The sequence below is a fragment of the Knufia obscura genome (genome assembly GCF_036327395.1).
Source record: "Knufia obscura strain CCFEE 5817 isolate CBS 148926 chromosome Unknown scaffold_7, whole genome shotgun sequence".
Classification (NCBI taxonomy): domain Eukaryota; kingdom Fungi; phylum Ascomycota; class Eurotiomycetes; order Chaetothyriales; family Trichomeriaceae; genus Knufia; species Knufia obscura.
The window spans coordinates 1,221,766-1,235,686 of record NW_027042693.1 but is presented as its reverse complement, the minus strand read 5'-3'; the positions used below and the strand labels follow the sequence as shown (position 1 = coordinate 1,235,686).

The 13,921-nt window shown below is 51.3% G+C and overlaps 5 protein-coding genes across 5 annotated transcripts; 2 read left to right on the top strand and 3 right to left on the bottom strand.

Annotated features, from left to right (window-relative positions):
• Positions 1-40: 40 nt before the first annotated feature.
• On the bottom strand, positions 41-2,482 carry PMZ80_006646 (uncharacterized protein; the record flags this gene model as incomplete). Its single annotated transcript, XM_064875058.1, has 1 exon — positions 41-2,482. One exon carries the CDS (start codon positions 2,480-2,482, stop codon positions 41-43), a length of 2,442 nt encoding a protein of 813 aa, XP_064729458.1.
• A 1,238-nt stretch (positions 2,483-3,720) lies between these two features.
• Positions 3,721-6,932, bottom strand: AMD1 (AMP deaminase; the record flags this gene model as incomplete). Its single annotated transcript, XM_064875057.1, has 2 exons — positions 3,721-4,210; positions 4,258-6,932. 2 exons carry the CDS (start codon positions 6,930-6,932, stop codon positions 3,721-3,723), a joined length of 3,165 nt encoding a protein of 1,054 aa, XP_064729457.1.
• A 465-nt stretch (positions 6,933-7,397) lies between these two features.
• Positions 7,398-9,691, bottom strand: PMZ80_006644 (uncharacterized protein; the record flags this gene model as incomplete). The annotated part of the gene is made up of 2 exons (XM_064875056.1): positions 7,398-8,749; positions 8,794-9,691. 2 exons carry the CDS (start codon positions 9,689-9,691, stop codon positions 7,398-7,400), a joined length of 2,250 nt encoding a protein of 749 aa, XP_064729456.1.
• Positions 9,692-10,132: 441 nt separating this feature from the next.
• PMZ80_006643 (uncharacterized protein) lies at positions 10,133-12,481 on the top strand (the record flags this gene model as incomplete). Its single annotated transcript, XM_064875055.1, has 7 exons — positions 10,133-10,181; positions 10,243-10,416; positions 10,463-11,216; positions 11,266-11,535; positions 11,591-12,001; positions 12,052-12,197; positions 12,243-12,481. 7 exons carry the CDS (start codon positions 10,133-10,135, stop codon positions 12,479-12,481), a joined length of 2,043 nt encoding a protein of 680 aa, XP_064729455.1.
• A 200-nt stretch (positions 12,482-12,681) lies between these two features.
• PMZ80_006642 (uncharacterized protein) lies at positions 12,682-13,482 on the top strand (the record flags this gene model as incomplete). Its single annotated transcript, XM_064875054.1, has 1 exon — positions 12,682-13,482. The coding sequence occupies one exon, from the start codon at positions 12,682-12,684 to the stop codon at positions 13,480-13,482; it is 801 nt and encodes a 266-aa protein (XP_064729454.1).
• Between the last annotated feature and the right edge of the window lie 439 nt (positions 13,483-13,921).

Genomic DNA, 13,921 nt, shown 5'->3' with positions numbered 1-13,921 from the left:
CGTAACGATATCTGTACATGTGACATAGGGGTGTCCACGATCAATGTCCCCAACTTCCCTTCCTGACAGGAGCGTTATTCCCCCACATTCCCGTTCCAATATTGGGCAGCTGTCTCTGCTCAGCAAAGCCAGGACTCTGCCGCGCCCACTCGCGAACATACAGCCTGAGCGCCTCCCACCTCCTGCATCCCCTCACTCTCCCGTCCTCGTCTTCATGGGCATCGCCTTCTGTCTCCGGCGCACCGACATGGCCTTTCATCGTACCTGAGGCGCTTCGATCATCCTTGCGCATCTCCACGATAGATATTCGGGAAATCTTGGAGAGCTCTTCATCGAATGGCCGTGCAAGAGGTGGATAGCCAAGACTTAGGTAATTGTATATCTGCGTGATGACTCGAGGCGAGAATTCCTCGTCTATCTGTCTTTCAATGCCGAGCTTTTGATCGAGCGCGGCAGTAAAGCTATCGTGAGTTTTCTCCTGCTTGCTTCTAGGAGGAGTTAGAGGTAAGAAAGCGGACCCCGCGAAGGCCTGAACTCTTCGCGGAGTCTTGTGTCCGCGTCCCGGCGTCCGGCTTTCGAACGGGTTCCCGACCTCGAACGCAGGTGTCTGCAGTCCGCTCCGCATGGGTGTCGCCGGCCTCGTAAGCCCAGCCTCATCTTGCTGGCATAAGCCGCCCCACAGCCCGGCCGGAGCATCATGCTGAGTTGGAGAGACGTGCACTGACCACATTCCCTCTAGGCCAATATCATGTTCTTCCTCTTCTTCGCTGTTTGCTCTTCGTGGTCGCGGCGCTTGGTCCGGGTCGCATCTCGTCATTTTAGGAGAGATGCTAAACGGAAACTTTATTTCGTTACCTTGCATCGGCGGGCTTGCAGCTTTTCTCATCTTTGCTAGCTCATCATCGCCACCCTGCTGTTCTTTGTGAGTCTCATGCCTAGAATGATACGTGCTACCAGCAGGATGTGAGATATGCAGATGATGTCGGGCAGCGAGCGCAGCAGCACTGAAACGGCTTATACCGGCTGTATCTTCTTGCAAATCTCGTTTCGCTTTCTCGAATTGTTCATGATGGTGGCGCATGTCCTCCATGACGAGGTGTAAATCATGGTGTGACATTCGGCGAAATAGGGACGGGTCGGCATCGTCCTGTATAGAAAGCTTGCCGACAGATACCGAATAGTCCTCGTCTTCCGAGTCACCACCATAGTGGCCAAACGGCACGTGGTCTTCTTGCTGACCATAGGCTGCCACGGCTTGTTCACGCAATGTCTTCAAATCGTCAAGGTGTTTCTGATGCTCATGATTGTGACTATGCTTGGACACTTTCGGGACCTTTTCTCGGCTGTTGCATTGTGAAATACTACCAGGTGTCTGAGGACTTGCGTTTTCCTCGTCGCTTGAGTCTGATTGAATCATTGGTAAGTCCGGCACAGTATACGAATGTCGCCGCGGGTCTGCACGAGCTTTCCTTGCCAGATTTGCAGCAGAGAACTTTGATTCGGGTGCTTCTGGTGCCGATAATGAGCCTTCGTCTTCTGCAACCTCGTCTCTCAGCCATTTTGGCACTGCCGAACCGACTGGTCGGATCTTCCGGAACGACGCTTTTGCGGTGCCAACCAGCTCGGGCGAGAACTTCCTCCCACCGCTTGACGATCTGCTCGGCGTCTCCTTGTCCTCACCAGGGTTAGTACTGGGGTCATCCCGCTTCTTTCGTAACGAAGACGACGAAGCAGACGTCTCCACAGGTTCAACAGCAAACTTCCTCCTGGGCTTTGTTGCCTCGTCAACCTCTTTCTCTTTGCTACTGCGAGTACTAGTCTCAACAGGCTCGACTGCAAAGCGCCGCTTGGGGCGCGCACCGTTCTCTATCCCGTCTGTCTTCTTCTCTCTGTCCTTACTACTTGTCGACGAGGTCTCCACCGGCTCGACGGCAAATTTCCGTCTCGGTCGCGACGGCTTTTCTTCCTCCTGCGACACTTCCTTGTTCTTGCTACTCTTGGAGGTTGTCTCAATTGGCTCGGGGGCAAACCTGCGCTTAGTATTGCGTGTAATGGAAGTCTCGTCGCCTCGTTCTTTGTGGCTGCTGCGGGTAGATATCTCAACCGGCTCCGGCGCGAATTTCCTCCTCGGTTTGTGCCGTGTGGTCTTGTCTGACTCGTCCTTGACCTGAAGACTTTCCGAGCCTGGCGTTCCATTGACTGCGCCTAGGCTCCCTCCATGGTTTACATCCTGCATCTGTACATCGTCTTCTTGTATATGCTCCAGATGCTCTACGGCATCCTTGTGCTCTGCTGTGTTGTTGAGCCCGGTTGGGAGCGACGGCCCTGTCAAGACTGCCATGGAGCTGCTGGCGGAGTCGGAATCGTTCGAGGGAGAGGGAGAGACATCTGAACGGTCGGAAGGCTGTCGCGTGCTGCTTCTAGATGTTGTCTCAATAGGTTCTGCTAGAAATCGTCTCCTAGGAGCAACTGGCGATGCCATTGGGTGCGCTGTTCCGGGGATGCGGAAAGTGTCGGACTCAAGAAAACAACTATTGGGTAGGAGCGCAGCACACAGCATCGACAATGCTCTTGATGCTCTGGCTAGTGCTACTCCTAGGTCATGCGGGGAGAAAAGGAGCTGGCGCTGGGTATGTGGGAGTGTGGGAGAGCGGAGCAATGACGATATGCTGGCACAATTGAGGTCGCGGGAAAAAGCCGACTCGAGGGCTGAGGATGTGTAAAAGAGCAAGAACGATGAAGCAAGCGATGTCCAAGGGTAGAAGTTGAACCTAAGGTTCTTGAAGAGAAGTATGATATTGCTGTTGCTCTGACGGTATCTCCTATGGTGGGTGAGTAATGATATGGTACTGGAGTCAGCAGGGAAGGGTCAAGCAATAGGACTCACAGCTCGATGAGAGACGCCCATCTTGAACCTGAATCCCATGTGCTTGAGCGGTGGAACCTGCCATGACAAGGAAATCGTTCTTGTCTTGAGAAACGGCATTTCTCAGACAGCTTTCTTGGACAGAACCAGTGAGAAAGGTCGTACCGTAGAATAATAAGCTGTCGTGGCTTCTCCATCTGTTTGGTATCCAACTTGCGAACCCAACGGGTGGAAAGGGCATAGTTTGGTTTAAGCGGCCGTCAAGGCAGTCACACAACCGACTGTGCGGCAAGGGCTCTTTAGGCTTAGCTTTCCTATTGTAGTAAGACTGCCGTAGTAGCGTGTAACGCTAGACTGATTCAGAGCTTTCCTTATGCAGCTCTATCGATACAGCTTCCAACCATTCCCGAAATTGCTTCAGTTGAGTAGCGGAAAGCAAAGAATTAGGATATGAGCAACGTTCTCAGGGTCGTGGACAAATCATAGCTGAGACATCCCAACAGTGGTTCGAGCTACAGCAACCGGCCTCGTGTTGAAGGAAGGACCGAAAACGTCTCCCCAGATTTCCGACTTTCAAATGCTTGCCTCATTCTGGTTGGAGCGCCTTGATGTCGTTCCATCACGGACTCGCCTTCTCGCTCCGTGGTCTTGCAGATACGGTACAACGTCTCCGAAGCCTCCCGATACTTCTCACCGATTTCCTTGTTCCTCCAGACGCCACAACGCCTATGGGTAACATTGAAATGACCTACGGCAATCTATCCTTGAACTATACAGTACCCTCCATTCGTATCTCGTATCGCATGACTGTTTGTTCGGCACTATGCAGCTACAGCTGAACGTTGTAAATAGGCCTAGTCAGAGTCCTCCGCTTCCGCAATTTGACTGTCCTCCTTGATCTTCATCCTCATCATCGCAGGCTCGAGCTGCAAGCTTGAACTCATCTCGGATCCCGTTCCATGTCCGTCGTCGGTACCCTGGCTTTTGCGTCGTGTACTCTGCCGTCTGTGTCTCTCGTGCACGAGTCCAGGAAAAGCTCTTGGTTCTGCTGCCGAGATATGCTGGTTGCTTGATGCCGCCGGGTTCTGCAAGATCGATGCTTTGCGCTGTATAGGAGATGGCTGTTTCTCAAGTGGCTGCATGCCCATGTCTTTCATCGAGAGTGAAGAAGGTACCCGTGCTGTTTTAGGGTCAGGGATCGAGTCTGCGACGGTATTGTAGTATTGCCTTGGTGATTCCATGTTCCTATACAACTCTGTCACAGCAGCTTCGTCGGTCGCAGGGTCTGGAAATATCGGCGTACAGCGGTCAAGGTGAGAGTAGTCTTCGGTATATCTAGCGATGCTAGCCAACGTTAGTACATGCTTCGACCACAGCTCGACTGAACTTACAATGAATGCTCTGCCTTCAACGTCTCATGTCGGAAAGCCTCTCTCAAATCAGGGACATTGCTCTTCCCAACATCGTTACCCAGCACGCCGGGAAGATAACAATACTTGCCCAGCCATCTCTGCTTGAGCTGAAGCTCAAACCCACACTGGTCGACCGAATGCTTTGCGAGCTCGCACATATCTACAGCACTCAGCTTGTAGATCTGGGCTGCGACCGAATACTCTTCGATTAATGGCTCTTTCGTAAAGGCGAACTGAAGAGGATCATCGGTTGACAAAGACACGTTCAGACCCTTTTTGAAGTAGCTGATGAATGGGTTGCGGTCGTAGGTCAGGAACAAAGCATTGTTGCTGAGTGGCGACATCGCAATGCCGATCTGGTCGAGGTAGAAAATGTACTGCATGACCGGCACCTTTCTGAGCAGGATACCGTGACTGATGCTGTGGCAGCATAATAAAGCTGCCGCTAGATGGTCTGTATCACCTGCCTCACCAGCATGTGGTCTAAGCACGAAGGTATTGAAGCCTCGCGACTTCCTCCATGCGTTGACAGATGTCATGTTAGCAAACAGATAGTAGATCCAGTAGCCGTAGGGTGGGTTTTGTTTCGTGTTCCAAGTTTTCGCTGTCGGATACTTTCTGTACAGTCTCCTTTCCGGCTTGCTTTCGTCGTCCACACAGTCAAATCCGATCACTCGTTGAAGGAATACGTGCAATTTTGGATGTGACGACGGGTCTTTGGTCACTTCGAAGAGTGGTTGCCAGATGTTTCGAATAACCTCCTCGTAATTCTCTACTGTGTCCATCGACTTGTACAATGAGTATAGCCGTGGAATCTGAATCAACCACCGAACATTCGGCGACAACAGTTTGTTGTCCACAACCCAGGAGGCCAACTTGTCCCACTCGGCCAGGTTGCGCCCGTAGATACTGAGGCGCCATTCGACCATCTGGTATTTGCTTGATTCTAGATCTGAGATGACCTCTCGTGTGATGTCGGCCAGATATCGTCCTTTGATGAAGTTGTCAGTTTTCAAGAAGATATCTCGCAACCTCGATTGGCCCACAGGATTGTACTTCAAGTTGAACTTGTCGAACCGATGAAACGAGTCTGTGTGAGCATGCATATCCAATGTGTCGATACTCAACTCGTACGCCGAGAGATCAATACTCTCAAACACCTCTTTGAGTGTCAACTGTTGGCCGTCTCTGTCCAAGACGACATCATCAGGAGATTTTCTCATTTTGCTTTTGATGAAGCGCAGTAAATGCTTCTGGTTCATGCATGCAGAGTGATGAACGTGAGTATCGACCTTTCGAACATTGTAGAAGTCACGATGCGGCACCTTCTTCGTGTCTGCGACTTCTTCGTATTCGTTCAGGAGAGAGTACAAATTGTATCTACCTTCGAGGTACTGTAGTCTCCTGTATGCAAAGCTCTTCGCGGGCCCATCAGATGATATGTCCAGAATTGTGTCAAGTGCAAGGTAATAATCCCGCAATGTCGGCACATTGACAATGGGCTTCTTGTTCTTATCAAGAACTTGATAGACACTACCTTCATCAAGCTCGAACGTGGTGCCGTCAGTCACGTCACCAGGGATGGTGACTTCGTTGATGTCAAAATCTTCTCCTATCGCTTGTCCATATTTCCTTCTAGGTCTGGCCGTTGGTGACTGGGGGCCTTTCTCAGACCCGGCGACACTCGTGGCTCTGGCTCTGGTTGTGCCATGTCCGTTTGGCTTGGCGTCATCAGCAGTCATGCTATTACCCATACTGCTCTCTCCATTCTGCGTACTAGCTGGCCGCTGCCGATCGTCGGTCCAAACAGGTTCTGGTGGCGCTGGGTATACTTCCCAGTCCGGATCGTCCCTCGGATTGTCCCCAGGGCATTGTAACGAAACCTTCAAGTATGCTCTGCGCAAATCGAGAACGTGCTTGATCTTATCGCAGATACCTTGAACCTCCGGGACAACACTCCCTTCTGTCTTCGCAAAGCCTTGCGATCCCGATCCGAGCCCAACACCAGCGCCTGCTCCATGTATCCCGACATTCGCCAGCAGAGAATCTTTGAACTCGTGTGGAAGACGAGGATGCTTCTGATGGCTCCTCGCTTCTATGTCGGCTTGAAGTGCGAAGTCCTGAATGTTCTCCTTGTGGGCCACAGCTTGTTCTTGAAGTGATGGAAATGGCTCCTTCCCATGGTTCCGAGTATTGATGGTAGGAGGCCTGCGCAAATCATTCCGGCTTGATCTATTGGAGCTTAAGCTAGATGATCGTCCTAGCCCAACGCCATCACCAAGCCAGCCGACAGGCATGGTTTTGGACTTGCTGAGCAACAAAGGACTGCCCAACTCTTGCTCGCCTTTGGTTTCCTGCCGGTGCCGTTGGTAGATCAGCTTTGAATCAGCACTCACATCGTACTTCTCTGTAGCATAGTTGTAGTACGGATGGCGCGCGTCAGTCACCTCATCGCTGCTAGAGAGCTCATCGTCGCTAGGGTTAAATTCGAAGTTTCTTCTGTCCTTGGCGCCCGGATCGCCAGCAGTCTTGCGTTGCTCGGCGCGTAGCGAATCTCTCTCTTTCTCGGTCATTCGAGCTTTGTTATGTTCGTAAATGGCATCATCGTCGTCCGAGTCGAAGACGACACTCTGTTTCCGTTGTAGCGCGCTCATATTTAGGGGTGAGCTTTAGTGTGACAGAATCGCCTTGTCAGAGCGATGTAAGACTGAGACTCAATGTATACAGAATGGCTTGAGTCACAGTGTTGTACGAGCGACAGCGGCACACACCGATGGGTGATACTCTTGCTGTGAAACGTGTTCAATCGCCTGCGCAAACCGGCGCTTCAAGCAAAACCTCAAACGCGATGCGGCCTTACTCATGCAGCGGCAACAGTTACAGATGCGTGCTAAGCACGATTGAAGACGAATAAAGAGTCTGATTCAACGAAGGCAGTAAGATACTGTGATGCAATGTAGTGTATAAGCACCAAGACTACTAGCGCGTGTCGCTACCACTTCGGTTAAAGTTGCCTAGTAACCTCTGTAGAGACTACCTTATCCACAAGTTCTTCAGGAGCTGAGCCCACCATGTCCTTACCCTCTGTCCATGTCATACGTCGTTCACGGAAGCATTTGTTAATCTAGCGGCTCTTGCTTGATCTCTACTCTCCTTATGGAAGTAGCGTCTGTGCCACTCGATAGCTTCTGGAACGCCTTGGCTTCTTCCCGCGCCGCTCTGATCCTTTCTGGTTCTTGCTCTTGCTGCGGTGTTTGTTCTGCATCATTATTAGCTTGTGCTGGTTCCACACCATGCCTCACGGCTACCTTACGCTTCCTCGCATCAACAAGCTTGAGATAGTCTTCCTCTTTCCACGTGTTCTCGATTGGTGTGGGTACTTGGGTGGTTGATATGGGAACTTCCGACTTCATGATTTGCTTCTCGGATGCTGCTAGCACGTGCACGTAGGGGCTTTGTGGTGCCGCAAGTGGATGGTTCTGACTTCGATCGAATGTGTGAGGCTGATTCGCTGACTTCACTAAATTGTTCAGCCCACTCAATGGATGGTCAGGAGATCCTTTTGGGGGCGTGAAAGAAAGCTCATGCTTCTGCTTATTGACTTGGGTGCCTGATGGTAGGGTCTGGATTGGAGGAGCGCCCTTTGCACTTCGGTTATCCGTTGATCTATCCGCAAGATCTGTTTGGATATGATCTGGTCGGTGAGACGACCTCGGACTGTCATTGCTATGTTTCCGGTCTACAGGACGCTTCGGGCTGTTTTTCTGATCCAGGCTTCGTCCTGCGGACACTGCTGCTTGCGTTGCTGCACTAGGTCGAACAGTCGTGTCGTCGGTTTTGGCACGCTTCGATGACCGTTCCTCTTCGATGCCCGGAAAGTTCTGGTTTCTCTTCGGTGTGGGCTGAGAACCTTCCTGAATGTTTCGTGCACTCGTGAGAGATAGAGCGTCCTCGTCAAGATCTTCAAACAAAAGCACGAGACCTGGCATCCATGTTTTGACCTGATCCAGATTCTCCCCATCCGCATTACCAAATGCTCGAATCGAAGGGACGACAACATATTGTATGTCTCTCCCATCCAGGGTGTGATCGTCTTCGTCCATGCCCATACTATAGTAAGGATCATACACCGAAGAATGCACCATGAATTTCTCTTTGCAGAGAACATTCGCGCCAACAATCCGCATGTCCGACTTCTGAGACCAGAGCTCCAGCGAAAGTATAGCTGCGTCGAAGTATATCTTAGCAAGATCGAGTGAGCGCCTTGCGGCTTCTTTGTCTGTAATTCCGACTTTACGTAGTAAGTCGGTTGCTATCAATTCGATCGTGGACTCTGCTTTGCTAAGGCAGAGTTTGCCCATATCGGTCGAGTCGAAACGCTCTGGCTTCGCCAAAAGACCTTCAACAGAGAGTAGACCGCGAAGCCGACGTATGGTTTCTGCGCGCCAGGAGATTGCTTTCCCACAGTCGTCTGCTAAGTTAGCTAAGCTCCAAGGACATGAAGAGGACACTCACCTCGCACAAAGGTTTTCATTACCTTACCAAGCATATTTGGCACCTCCTTGTCCCGTGGCTTGATTCCGAAAAAACCGAAGGCATGTGCGAAGAATGCACGCAGAACTCTTGTCGTCACAATGGTATGGCACAGAAGCCGCTTTTGCTGGCCCATTGTCTTGATACGGCGCTCAAGCAGGCGATTCAATTCGAAGTCGTCCTGATCAGTGGCAAGAGCGCGAATGCGTGACCATATCTCTGGCCAATTCGTGGGGGCTCCTGTGCCGTGCCACTCACTCACCCAGTCTCTGCACTTAGTCTTGATCGCCTTGAATTTGTCGCGAATGATGTCGTCTGGAAGGGATTCATACTTTCCCTTCTTGAGCATGGCATGGAAGTCATGTTCTGCTTTGCTTGAAACTTCTTTCAGCTCTTCTATCGCGGCACTATGGGTGTCCTCTTGCTGCTCTAACTTGCTTTCGAGGGCTTCAATGTCTTTCTGCGACTGCTTCAATTCTTTTTGCAGCCGAATTCGTTCCTTCTTCTCCTCATTCAAATCCTTTCGGTCCTCGGTCCGCTTACGCCTGATATCCGTCGCTGACTGCTGTACAGTCTTATTTTCCGACCGGAGTTTGGCATACTCTGCCTGTAGCTTCGAAAGGTCCCAGGACAGGTAGTGTGGCTGAGCGCCTCTAGACTGTTTGGGTGCAGCTGTTTTCGTCTTCGCTTCCGGTATGTAGTCGCGATCCTGCCTGTCTTCCCGAGTTGGCATGGTCGTGTCGTTATCGTCGTCAATATTCAGTGGATTGTTGAGAGACTGTCCGCTTCCTTCATCGATCCATCGAACGGGTGCCTTGCTGGGTCGTCGCGCAATGTCGCTGTTGGATAGGGACACTTCAGCACGGACAGAAGGAGGCATTCTGTTGTACCAGACTGCATGTGGTATACCAGGAAAAGATGGAATGTTTCAAAGCGATCAGCAAGTCGGGGAGGATGTAACCAACATAATGTCAGGCAAAGTATTGCTGTAGAGGTGAAGCAGAATCTGCTGACTGTGTTCAGACGTTCATGAGCTCACAGGTGATGGCTCTCGAAGTCGTTGTGACCTCCTGGTGAGATGTGCTGGTGAGAACTTGTCGACAACATTTGGCCTAAGTGAGCTGCTGGTGAATACGCGGTGAAGCTGACAATGAGAATCAGGTGAGAAGCTTGGGTGTGGAATGCATACATATACCGGCCATCATCCCCCAGGATTATGAGCCTCTCTTTCTGCAGCTATACTCTTCCTATGGGACCGCAACCTTCTGGACATCCTGTTACTGCGACCTTGTTGTACAGAACGCAGGCACCAGTAGCCACAATGGCCAAGCGAACTCGCGAACCAGGAGTCTCAGGGGGCATAAGTGATGGTAAGGCATTGCATACAGCAAGATCTTTGCCCCTTCGACATGTATCTAACCACCACCACAGAGCCGTCCACGACAGCAGCAAAGAAGCAGCGTGGTAGCACAAGCACCTCAACAACCTCACGCCGAGCACCTACAAAGACTAAAGCACCCCCAAAGCCCAAGGTTATCGACAGCCCCGCAAAAGCACCTCCAAACAAGATCGTGGTCGCCATAGACTTCGGTACGACTTTTTCAGGTGAGTAACTTAGACCCCGATTTACCTCCAGACATTGACCTCGCAGGGATTGCCTTCGTCATGACACTCAGCAGCGATGCAAATGATGTGCGCGTCGTCACGGAATGGCCAAACGCCTCTAGCGCCGCCGAGTTGCTTGAGAAAGTGCCCAGCAGGATCGCATATCCTTTCGAGAACGACAACATTACCGAGATCAAATGGGGATATGAAGTGGAAGCTGGGATGAAGTCATATTCGTGGTTCAAGCTTTTGCTGGATGCCAATGCAGCAAAGACCGACTTCGACACGGATGCATTGACTGGGCAGCTACAGAAAGGTTTGATGGACTTGCCTGCAGGCAAAGATGCCCAGGAGGTTGTCACTGACTATCTGACCGAACTCCACAAGTACACAATGACCCGTCTAGAGCGAGCATTCAGTGCCGACATCCTGAAGGCGAGGCGTATCGACTTCTGGTTCACTGTACCTGCCACTTGGGACGAGGCAGCCGCCGGCAGTACTCGAGATGCGGCCATGGGTGCAGGCTTCGGAAGCCGTGATGGCGATGAAGTGTTCATGATCACCGAACCCGAATCAGCGGCAATAGCTGCTTTGACACGGTCCATCGAGCAAAACCCTGGTTTGTACAAGGTACTAAAGGACACAATCTTTGAGAGAAAACGGCCGACTGACTTGCTTCTCTTCCAGGTCGGCATGATTGTTCTCCTGGCAGACCTTGGTGGCGGCACACAGGACTATCAGTGTCTGACCATCGAGAGCTTGAATCCGGTGAGGACGACACATGCTATCACTGGTGACGGGTATGTTTTGGCTGAAATGGTACGTTTGAACACTGCTGATTGGTCGTAGTGGAAAGTCTGGCTCAACTTCGATCGATTTTGCGTTCCACAAGTTGCTCAAAACAACGTTTCGAGACGCTTTTGAAGACATGCCTATCTCCAGGGTTGGCGTTGGCTCGAAATTCATGAACGAGTTCGAAAGTATCAAGAAGATGTTCACCGGTAAGGATTTGGACAAGAAGTATCATCTGCCCCTTCCGATGCTGGGCAAAGCTCTCAAGGCGAGGAAGATGCACCCAGCTCAATATGATTTCGATGACTTCATGGTCGAGATTACCGGGTTAGTTGAGGACCTTTACACGTTGGTGATCGTGCCCCTAACTGACTTGACATAGGCACGATGTCAAAGAGATGTTCCAATCTGTGATTGACAAAGCCTTTGCGGTCATGGACGGTCAACGCCTTGCCCTCGAGGAGGAAAGCCTCCCCCATTTCAAAGCCATTTGCCTCTGCGGCGGGTTGGGTAACTCCGAATATGTCTGGGTCAAGTTCCAAGAGTATATTGATCAAAAAATGCAAGGCAAATGCCGACTTGTCAAGGACGAGCGTGCCTGGTCTGCCGTCGTTAGAGGCGCCGCGATTCGTGGTCTCGACGGTAGCTTCGTCTTAGCGAGAAGATCCAAGTGCTTCTATGGGCTTGGTGTCCATCAAGCATTCCGGGAAGGGATCGACAATGAAGCGAAAGCATTCATGTGTCCATTCGAAGGGAAGAGAGCTTCAGGATATGTCGATTGGGTTGTTAGAAAGTAATGCGTCCCAGCACACGCGCTGGCGAAGATGCTAACATTCATTGCAGGTCAAGGAAATTCACGCCAAACATGAAACTCGATTCGAGGGTGTATGTCGCCATTGATCCAAGCTGGGAAGACCATGAGAAGAAGTTCACCTGGGACCTTTACTGCTGCAAGCTCGATGAAGCACCGGAAAGAACGGACAACAAAGGTAGGCTCTTTGCTAGAGCACAGTTGAATCTGCTAACCGTCTCAGCTGTTGTTGTGAAGCAAGGAGTAATCCGCATGGACTTGAGCAAAGCTTTCAAGAAGCCGAAGAAGTGCGCAGGTGACGAGCTTCAGAAGGCAGATGTCCGAATCGTATTCAAGCTGGGCAACGAGCGTGGTGTCATCATTGTCGAGGCCGTGCTCGGCAAAACAGTGGTCGGTACAGGTCGTATCGACTATGCTCGCAGCCATGCGCGACAGACCGTGCAGACTCCTGGTCTGTTGTGAGCAGAGGACGTGGCTTGGATAATGCCAGAGTTGCAAGGTTAATAAGTAAGATGAGTTGACGAAGAGCCCGGAGACTTTATGATTAGCGGCGCTTGGCGCGCGGCTTGGGCAGCGGCAGACCACCTGGGAACGCAACTGCACCTTAGCGACATGTGCTCATACTATAGTCATCGACATGCTTGAAACATGACACGTACTTCATGAACAATGAGACAGAGCAGCCTGTTGAGGCGACAAGCTCTGAAGAAGCACGATCCTCCATAGCAGGAATTGCTGCTAAAAATGAACCAAAAGATACGCTCAATACGTTGATCCGCGACCTGAACAACCTCGTCTTGGTAACCATATCAGCCGTTTACTACCTCGACTGTTTCTCGATCCTCTTCTTGCTGCGCTTTCTAAGCCAGAACCAGAGTACAACGGGCGGTATTCGAGTCGTATTGACGAGCAACTTGGTCTGCATCCTCACCCATATCTTCCACTCACTACCGCAACCTGCGCCTCGAGAGTTCTGGAACCATGGCGGTGCGCTCGTTGACTTCGTCGGCGAGAAACCTACCTCTAGAGCCAAATTGATCATCCTGGATATCCTCATCGTCAGCCTACAGATACTGCATCTCGCATTGTATTACAAGAAGGCCACGGTTGATGACTCGAGCAAGACCAAAGCTCCACCCCCAGCACAAGACCTAGAAGCGGAAGAAGCAGGGATATCTCGAGCCAATGCACCTACGCAGGTCGAAACAGAAGAAGGCATCGAGATGCAGAGTTTGTTACCACCAGACAGTGAGACAGGGACAGGACAAGGACAAGCGCCGCAAGCAGATACTACCATTATCATCCTACGCAAGGCAGACTTCAAAGAGGTGTTCTTCAATACTGCGCGCAATACGGATTCAGAACAGTCTGCAGCGGCTGTACGGGGTTTCATCGACCGTTTCAACGCGGTGCGCGCACGTAGAGCAGCATTGCAAACCGCAGGCAATACCACAGCAACTTGAAGGAGCAGGAACCAAATCTATCAGCCAGAACCAGCTAGTAAACAGCTACAGACCAGTGTCCTTCGTGAAACATGAGAAGCCGAGCATTCGATCAGCCAAACAGAGTACCTCCAAACCGCCCCGACATTCATTTCGCATACAAACTTGAAAAGGACCTGATCCAGCCCCGCTCGAAGGTCGAAATGAATGGCCGCTTCGTCAGCACGGTTTGGGCACGTTAAGCACGATCTAGGCAGATCTAGCAGCCTCTCGGTTTGGCCGGAGAGTGCTAGCTCTTGCTCCAAAAGTGTTTCCCCTTCGACTCGGACTGGCTCAGTTGCCATACCAAATGCGCCTGTCATGTTCGCAGACTAGGTTTGATACCTTACAAGCGTCTTTTGGACGTGACCGCCCAGCCGAGTTACTGCGATTTCCTCCACGGCCATTGTTGTCGTACCTT